The 9823-nt window shown below is 22.5% G+C and overlaps 1 protein-coding gene across 2 annotated transcripts in view; it reads right to left on the bottom strand.

The window, feature by feature from the left end:
- Positions 1-3742: 3742 nt before the first annotated feature.
- The window catches only part of LOC117169094 (1-acyl-sn-glycerol-3-phosphate acyltransferase gamma-like), a 31601-nt gene continuing 25520 nt past the window's right edge, over positions 3743-9823 (bottom strand). Inside the window, exons 6-8 of one of the 2 annotated variants that reach the window (XR_004466607.1) lie at positions 4275-4494; positions 4035-4201; positions 3743-3928 (exon numbers count right to left, since the gene is read on the bottom strand). Coding sequence is in view for 1 of the 2 variants with exons in the window: in XM_033355224.1 (XP_033211115.1) it covers positions 4110-4201; positions 4275-4494 (312 nt within the window). In the remaining variant the exon portion in view is untranslated. Of the gene's footprint in view, positions 4202-4274; positions 4495-9823 lie in introns of both variants that reach the window. The other variant, XM_033355224.1, reaches the window with a different exon arrangement.

Below are 9823 nucleotides of genomic sequence, written 5' to 3'. Positions count from 1 at the left end.
GAGGTATCTTTTATAAGGTAGAATTGATTTTGTAGCCATTATTTTTAAGTTTTTAAAAAAAATTATTGAAAAAAAAATGAAAAATGGGGTTTTTACTTAAAAATTCATAACTCACGCTTTTAAAAAAGATATTTATTTGCATTCAACGATTTTCTTACCGACTTTACTCACAGTTAGTGTCTCCAACTAAAGCTAGATGGCGACACTTACTTCATTTTTCGAATTAAGTATGGTTTATAAGAGTTTGAAAATTGCTTGGGGTCTGTGACACCCACAATGCACTTTAAGGGTTAAAATTAAAAATTTAACTTTTTAGATCTAAATTCAACCATCTCTTTGAAAATTGACGCATTTTGTTGAAAAGTGGTATTTTTTAAATTAATTTAAATAGAAAATTTATCTTCTTTTTTGAAAATTGACCTTTCTGATTAAAAGAAAAATGAACTACTTTGCTAAAAGTTAAAATCGTTTGTAAAAAAATGCGTGTATTTCGTTTTTTAGTTCAAAATTCTACGTATTTGGTTGAAAATTGACCTTATTTAGTTAAAATTTAAAAGTTTTATACTTTAGAGACAATTTCAAGAACAAATCATTTTTATGTTTTTAGTATTATTTAATTAACCGATAATACATCTACATGTAAGAATATCTTGTAAAATACAAGCTTTTAAAGCTTTCTAAATTAAACGTATTAACAAAATCGTTAGGAACTGAATTTTAAATAATGCGAAATATTTAAATGGCTTCGTACTTTGGAAAATTATACCTGAAAAAAACGTGGAATTGTCAGGGAATTTTCTTCCGTGATTTTAGTAGACACCCTATAAAATGACATCCTTTTTGGTTGAAAATTTAACTGTTTTGTTAAAAAATCGTTTTTCTGGCTTTTCGTTGCTGATAAGTACCCTGCATTTTTTTTGGTATAAAAAAACTATTTTTTCTGAAAATTGGTATTTTTTTGTTTGAAAATTCATTTTTTTGTCAGTAATATTGCATCTTGGATAAAAAATCAAACTGGTTTCTTTAAAATTTCACTATCTCCTGGAAAATTTAATTTTTATTTAAAATTCGTATTTTTGTGTTGAAAACACAATTGAAGTTTTTTTGGAAAAAAATTCAACTCTTTTTTTGTTGTTGAAAATTTGTCTTTTTGATTTAAAAATTTACCTGTTTTAGCAGAATTTCCATTTTTATTGAACAAAAATGCAACAGTTTTATTAAAAATCTAACTATTTCGTAGAAAATTTACTTTCTGTTTAAATTTAATATTTTGGTGCTGAAAAGAGAACTGAAATTTTTTCTGGATGAAAGTTCCGCTCTACACAAACTTTGCGTTTTTTATAAAAAATTCATCTGTTTCAAGAGAAACTTTATCTTTTTTTTATAGAAATGCAACTATTTGGTAGAGATTTAAAAAATTTGGTTAAAAAATGGTTTTTTGTTGTTAAAAATTCGTCTTTGTGAATTGAAAGTTCAATTTTTTTCGAAAGAACCTATTTCTAGTTTGAAAAATTCACATTTTGATAGTGAAAAGTCAATTTAAATCTTGTTCAATAGAAAATTCAACTATTTTATTGAAAATTGTTTTTTTTTTTTAAATTTAAAAGTTCATATTTTTTTGTAGAAATATTGCGTCTGACTTGGATTAGAAATCAAACTGATTTGTTGAAATTTTAACTATTTCCCAGAAGATTTACTTTTTGTTTAAAATTCGTGTTTTTTTGTTGTTGCAAATTTTTCTTTTTGATTAAAAATTTACCTGTTTTATTAGAATTTTCATTTTTTTTAAACAAAAATGCAACTGTTTGGTTGATAATTCAACAATATGTTTAAAAAAAATTCGACTATTTAGAAGATAATTAACTTATTACTTAAAATACTTTTTTTTTAAAGTCGCCATTAAAAAAAAATTGGCCTTTTTTTACTAAAAATTCATCTGTGTTCGAACTAATTTCATTTTTCTTGGATAACAATTCAACTATTTTGTAAAAAAATTTACCTTTTTGGATTGAAAATTCTATTTTTTTCAGAGAAAAATATTTTTTGTTAAAAAAAGTTTTAAATTTTGATCTTGAGAAGTCAACTGGAATCTTTTTCGGATGAAAATTCAACTATTTAAAATTTTTAAAATGAAAATTCATCTGTTTTAAGAGAAACTTAATCTTTTTTGGATAAAAATGCAACTATTTGGTCGAGAAATTAACAATTTTGTTAAAAAGTGGTTTTTTGTTATTAAAAATTCGTATTTTTTAATTGAAAGTTCAATTTTTTTCGAAGAAACCTATTTTTAGTTTAAAAAATTCACATTTTGATAGTGAAAAGTCAATTTAAATCTTTTTCAACGGAAAATTCGACGATTTTTTTGAAAATTGTATTTTTTTTTTAATTTAAAAGTTCATTTTTTTGTAGAAATAAAACTTATTACTTAAAATTATTTTTTTAAAAGTCATTAAAAAAAATTGGCCTTTTGTTTATTAAAAATTCACCTGTTTTCGTTCTAATTTCATTTTCTTGGATAAAAATTCAACTATTTTGTTACAAATTTATCCTTTTTGGTTGAAAAAATGCATCTTTTTGGATTGAAAATTCTATTTTTTTTATAGAAACATATTTTTTTGTTAACAAAAATTGTATATTTTGATCTTGAGAAGTCAACTGGAATCTTTTTCGGATGAAAATTCATCTGTTTTAAGAAAAATTTGATCTTTTTGGATAAAAATGCAACTATTTGGTAGAGAATTCAACATTTTTCTTAAAAAGTAATTTTTTTGTTTGTTAAAAATTCGTCTTTTTAAATTTAAAATTCAATTTTTTTTGTAGGAACTTATTTCTTGTTTAAAAATTAACATTTTGGTATGTTTCAACAGAAAATTCAACTATTGTTTTTTTTTTTTAATTTTTGATTGAGTATTTAACTATTTTGTTTGAAAAATTTGATTGAATCACTTTGTTAAGAAACAATTTTTTTAAGATTAATATTTGTAGTTGAAAATTCATCTCTTTCGTTAAAAGTTTAACTATTTTGTTGAAAATGAATCTTTTTTAATTGAAAATTAAACTACTTGGTTAGTGCAAAAGCCTTTTTTTTGGTTTAGAATAAATTTTTTAACTAAAATTTTAACTTTCCCATTTCCTTGAGATTTATATTTTTTACCTAAAATTCTCTTTTTCTGGTAAAAAAATTATTTTATTTTGAAATTTCATGTTTTTTGTGTCAAAACGCATCAGCTTCGTGGAAAATTAATTTCTTGCTGAAAAGTCGTATTTTTTATTGAAATTGCAATTTTTTAAAGAGAAAATTCATCTTTTGTCATTAAGGTTCAACAATTTAGATAAACTTTTATTTATTTCTTGAGTGAAAAATCTTTCTTTGTTGAAAATTCGACTTTTTGGTTTTAAAATTCTTTTTATTTTATATAAATTGGATCCTTTTTGCTTTTAATGTATAATCTATGACACTTTCATGTTTGGAAATGATCTTTTTAGGTTGAAAATTCAACTATTATGTTACAAATTTAATTGATTTATTGAAAATTCAAGTATTTTGTTAAAAAGTCAGCTTTTACAGTAGAAACGAGACTTTTTTTGTTTAAAATAAATTAATAAATTTAAAAAATTTTAATCTCTATTTGAAACACTGTTATATTGAAGGAAGAATCAGGAAATTTCCGTTACGTAAATTTAAGTAGGGCCCCCTATTTTTTAAAGAAGAAAATGCGATAAATTTCAATAGAATTATAGCTGGGGTTAAACAGTCATTTATTTAACAAGAACAATTATTGTTATATGTACAAAATAAAGTGCCAAGAAAACTGTCAACACTCAAAGGAAGTACGCTTACCTCTGATAATAAATGTAAAATAAAAAAAAGTACGTATAATTGTAGACGATTTGTGTTGTGCAGAATTTAATCAGCCTTCTGTCAATCCTGATGAGGTAAATTGTAATATAATTGTAAATAATTTGTGAGAATCAGCGATAATATCAAACAATCACCCATAATTTGTGTCAAAGTTAATGAAATTCACAGTTACCGTATCAATATCGAGTTTTAAGACTTAAGCGGCAATTAATTTTTCACTGTTACTTCCATCTCCTCGACTGGAACTTCACTTCGTCTTTTGGGACTCAGAAGTCCCGTAGTGGGATGAACTCTTACTAATTTCGGACATTCCGATTAATTTTTGCATCAAGAACAAAACTGTAAAATTAATTTCAAGTTTATTTCATGAAAGAACTAATGTTTTATCCTAGAATTCGTAATTTATACTTACATAAACCTAGAATTCCAATTCCTATTGAGATGCAGACCGTAGATCCGGATATAAATAACCGAATGAGGTAATATAACATCGGAACGAGAATGACAACCGCCCAGAAAGCGGTATTAATCAAGGAATAGTATCTCCTTTCAAGTTTGAAAGCCTCAAGTCTCGGAACTCCGCTCGTCTTAAAATAGTCGCCAGTTTCGTAGAAACTTGCCAACATTCGATCCTGTTGGGGAAAAAAATATGGTAGTGAGTACGAATGTAATCCATTGAAACTCTCCTGCGCAGTCATAAGTGTCATAGAACTCTACTGCGCATCCAAAATGGTCACACAACTCTACTGCGCATCCATACGAACCAAAACGATTTACTGCGCAGCCATACGTACCCAGAGGGTCTACTCAAATCGTAGGAAAAAATTTCTTGACAATTCAAGTCATTAAATAACTCAATAATACTAAGAATATATATGAATTTTTTTTACCAAATAATTAGATTTTCAACCAAAAAGATGCACTTTCTACAAAAAATACGATTTTTCAACAAAATACATGAATTCTCAAACAAGTAATGTTATTTTCAAACTGAAAAAATTAATTTTTAAACAAAAAGATTAATTTTCTACCAACAAATATGATTTTTTAAGACAAAATACATGAATTTTAAACTAAAAAAATCAATTTTCAACCAGCAATGGAATAGTTAAAGTTTCAGTTTAAAAAGACTTTTTTTCGCACAAAAAAAACGTAACAAAAATAAAATGTGAAATAAAATAAATGTTACATTTGTAACAAAATAGAAGAGGATTCAATAAAGATATTCAATTTTCTAACAAAAGAAAGAATTTGTAACAAAAAGAAAACCGCAAATTTAAACAAAAACGATTTTTCAACGAAGTACATGAATTTTCAAACAAAAAGATTAATTTTCTACCAAGAAATATGATTTTTTTTAAATAAAACATTTGAATTTTTAACTAAAAAAGAGAAATTTTCAACCAACAATAGAAAAGTTAAAGTTTCAGTTAAAAAACTGTTTTTCGACAAAAATAAAACACCAAAAAAAAAAGGTGAAATAAAATAAATATTAAATTTTTAGCAAAAAAGAAGAGGTTTTAATCAAGATCAACAATTTTCTAATAAAAGAAAGAACATTTGACAAACAAAAAACCTCAAATTTTCAACAATAAAAAACGATTTTTTAACAAAATACATGAATTTTCAACTAAAAAAGATCAATTTTTAAACAAATAGTTTAACCTTCAACCAAGTAGTTCTATTTTCAACAACAAAAAATGAATTTTCAAACAAAAAGATTAATTTTTAAACAAAAAAATTAATTTCCTACCAAGAAATATGGGTTTTTAAACAAAATTCATGAATTTTTAATTAAAAGACAAATTTTCAACCAAATATGTAACTGAATTTAGAACTAAATGATAAATTTTCAACTAACAATGGAATAGTTAAAGTTTCAGTTCAAAAAACTGTTTTTTGACAAAACAAAACTCAACAAAAATAAAATGTAAAATAAAATAAATATTAAATTTTTAACAAAATAGAAGAGGTTTCAATCAAGATATTCAATTTTCTAACAGAATAAAGAAATTTTAACAAAAAGAAAACTTCAAATTTTAAACCACAAACAAAAAGACGATTTTTCAACAAAATACATGAATTTTCAAGGAAAAAAGAATTTAACTGGAATACTTGAATTTTCAACAACGAAAATTAATTTTGAACCAAAAACATTAATTTTCAAACAAAAAGATTAATTTTTAAACAAAAAAATTAATTTTATACCAGGAAATATGATTTTTTAAACAAAATACATGATTTTTTAACTCAAAAAGATACTATGAGATTTCAATGAAGATATTCAATTTTCTAACAAAAGAAAAAACTTTTAACAATAAAAAACCTCAAATTGAAAAAAAAACGATTCTTCTACAAAATACATAAATTTTCAACTGAAGAAACATCAATTTTTAACCAAAGAGTTTAACTTTCAACCAAGTAGTTTTAGTTTCAAAGTGAAAAAATTAATTTTGAATTAAAATAATGAATATTTAACTGGAACATTTGAACTTTCAAACAAATTGATTAATATTTAAACAAAAAGATTAATTTTCTACCAAGAAATACATTTTTTTTTAAACAAAATACATGAATTTAAACTAAAAAAGACCAATTTTCAACCAAGAATGGAATAGTTAAAGTTTCAGTTAAAAAAACTTAACAAAAATAAAATGAGAAATAAAATAAGAATTAAATTTTTATCAAAATAGAAGAGGTTTCAATCAAGATATTCAATTTTCTAACAAAAGAAAGAATTTTTAACAAAAAAAACCTCAATTTTTCAACCACAAAAAAAAACAACAAAAAAACGATTTTTCAACAAAATACATGAATTTTCAAAGAAACAGGTCAATTTTCAACTAAAAGGTCAATTTTTAACCAAAGAGTTTAACTTTTAAACAAGTATTTTTATTTAAAAAAAAAAGAATTTGTAACTCAAATGATGAATATATAACTGGAACACTTGAATTTTCAAACGAATTGATTAATTTTTTAACAAAAAGATTAATTTTCTACCAACAAATACAATTTTTTTAAACAAAATACATGAATTTTTAAATAAAAAAGACAAATTAGCAACCACACATGTAATTAAATTTTGAAGTAATTAATCAATTTTCAACCAAAAATGGAATAGTTTTAGTTTCAGTTAAAACAAAAAACTGTTTTTCGGCAAAAGCAAAACTCAACAAAAACAAAATGTGAAATAAAATAAATATTAAATTCTTATCAAAATAGAAGAGGTTTCAATCAAGATATTCAATTTTCTAACAAAAGAAAAAATTTTTAACAAAAAGAAAAAACCTCAAATTTTCAACAACAAAAAAACGATTTTTCAACAAAATACATTAATTTTCAACGAAATAGATGAATTTTCAACTAAAAAACACACATTTTCAACTAAATAGTTGATTTTTTGACAAACAAAAAAAAAGATGTGTAAAATAATAATTACATTTTTAATCAGTGATGTATTTTCGACCAAAACAATTAATCTTCAATAAAATTATGAATTTTTAACAAGAATAATTGAATTTTCAACAAAACAGATTTATGTTCAACTAAAAAGATTTGTTAAATTTTTAGTTTAAATAAATGAATTTCCAATCAAAGAGAAGAAATTTTAATTAAAATCACGGAATATTCAACTGAAATAATTAAATTTTACGTCAAAAAGAATTGTTAATAAAAAACAAATAAATTAAAAAAAAGAAAATAATTTTTTAAACGCATTATTAACAGAATAGTTAAATACAGTAATATAAATCTACTTGCACAAATAAGGAAACATTGTTACTTAACTTTAAATTGCAATAAAATAAAATATTTATCACTCTCGAAAAAAAATATGAAAATTACGCTCTTTTCTTAAAAATTTGTTTTTTGTTGTTGTTAAAAAATGGTATTTTTTAGCTAAAAATTTAAATAATTTGTTACAAATTCATCTTTTTTGGTAGCAAATTATTCCCCTTGATTAATAAATAATTAAATTTTTAACAAAAAATATTCATTTTCAACCTAGAAGATTCATTTCTTCCAGAAAGACAAATTTTTAATAAAAAACATGAATTTTCATCTAAAAAAAAAATATAAATTGTCAACCAAAAATTTAACCGTTAAATTTTCATTATAAAAAAAATGTTCAATCAAGTAGATAAATTTTTGACTCAAATCACGGAATATTCAATTGGAGTAGTTATATTTTCAATTGGAAAAATTAAAAAAAAAGGAAAATTTCAAAATAAAAATGACATTTTTAAGCAGCGGTGAATTTTAAATTAAAATAAATAATCTTCGCCAAGAATAGTTAAATTTTAAACAAAAAGGATGAATTTCTAACTTAAATGATAAATTCTTAGCGAGAATAATTGAATTTTCAACTAAGCAAATTTTTTCGATCAAAAAAGATGAATTTTGAACTCAGGAAAATAATTTTTCAGCCAAAAATTGAATAGTTAAATTTTAAGTTACAAAAATGAATGAACAAAATTAAAAGAAAATAAGTAAAAAAAACTAATTTCGAAAAAAATGCATTGTCAACAAAATATTTAAATAAAGTAATATAAAGCTACTTTTACAAATAAGAAATCATTGTTACTCAAATTTAAATTGCAATTAAACAAAATATTTATCACTCTTGAAAAAAATATAAAAATTCAATTCTTGTCTTGAAATTTTCGTTGTTGTTGAAAACTGATCTTTTTTTAGACAAAAATTTAATTAATTTGCCAAAAATTCGTTTTTTTTCGGAAGAAAATTATTCCTCATGGTTAATGAATAATTAAATTTTTAGCAAAAAATATTAATTTTCAACTAAAATGACGAATCTTAAACTGGAATATATGATTTTTTATCCAAAATATTAATTGGCAACCAAAAAGATTAATTTCTTCCAGCAAAGACAAATTTTTAATAAAAAACATGAATTTTCAATTAGAAAAATTATTAAATTTTTTAACCAAAAATTGAATGGTTTAATTTTTAGTAACAAAAATGAATGTTGAATCAAAAAGAAGAAAATTTAACCAAAAGCATGGCATATTCAACAAGAATAGTTACATTTTACGTTAAAAAAAATGTTGTCAACAAAACAGTTTTTCGATTTTATCGATTTCATAAGGAATGGGTACTCCAACCTTTAATTTTTTATATTTTATTTCGTCAATTATTTATTTATTTTTTACCAAAAAGGAGAATTTTCGACTAAAAAAAAAAATCAATCTCAAAAAATTGAAATTGTTACCTTTTCAGTTCAAAAATGAATTATGAACAAAAAAAGCCTTTTCACCCAACTATTATAAAAAAAATATTTGAATTGTCAATTAAAAAAGAATATATTTTTTTAAATATTTAAAACTTCAACAAAACAGATAAATTTTCAATTATAAAATATAAATCTTCAAGAAAAAATTATTTGTTAATAAAGCGATTCAATCAAATCTTTCAAACAAAATAGTTGAATACTCAAGCAAAGAAGAAGATTTTTTTACCAAAAAGTTGCATTTTAATAAAAAGATGATATTTCTGCTAAAAAAGATGAATTTGTCAACCAAAAAGATAGATTTTGTAAAAAAAAATAGCTGAACTTTCGGTTAAAAAAGATTTCAGTCGACTTTTCACGATCAAAATATAAATGTTTAAAAAATAAATTGAATTTTCAATCCAGAAAGACGGATTTTTAACCAAAAAGGATGACTTTTTAATAAAATTGTTGAATTCATTACCAAATAGTTGCATTTTTATTCAAGAAAGATGAAATTTTTTCAGATAAGACTTCAGTTCTCATTTCAGCACCAAAATATGAAATTTAAACGGAAAGTAAATTAAACTGCAAAATTTAGACCTTTTATAAATTATAGAACTCAAAGATTCAGATTAAGTTTCAAAAATATAAACCCACGTTAACATTTTCAATAGTTTAAATTAAAGAATCAAACAATGAACTTTAAAAATTTTCAAAATTATATTATTTCAAGA

This window comes from Belonocnema kinseyi, chromosome 1, assembly GCF_010883055.1.
Source record: "Belonocnema kinseyi isolate 2016_QV_RU_SX_M_011 chromosome 1, B_treatae_v1, whole genome shotgun sequence".
Taxonomy (NCBI): Eukaryota; Metazoa; Arthropoda; class Insecta; order Hymenoptera; family Cynipidae; genus Belonocnema; species Belonocnema kinseyi.
The sequence above is the reverse complement of the archived record's forward strand: the minus strand, read 5'-3'. Positions and strand labels throughout refer to the sequence as shown.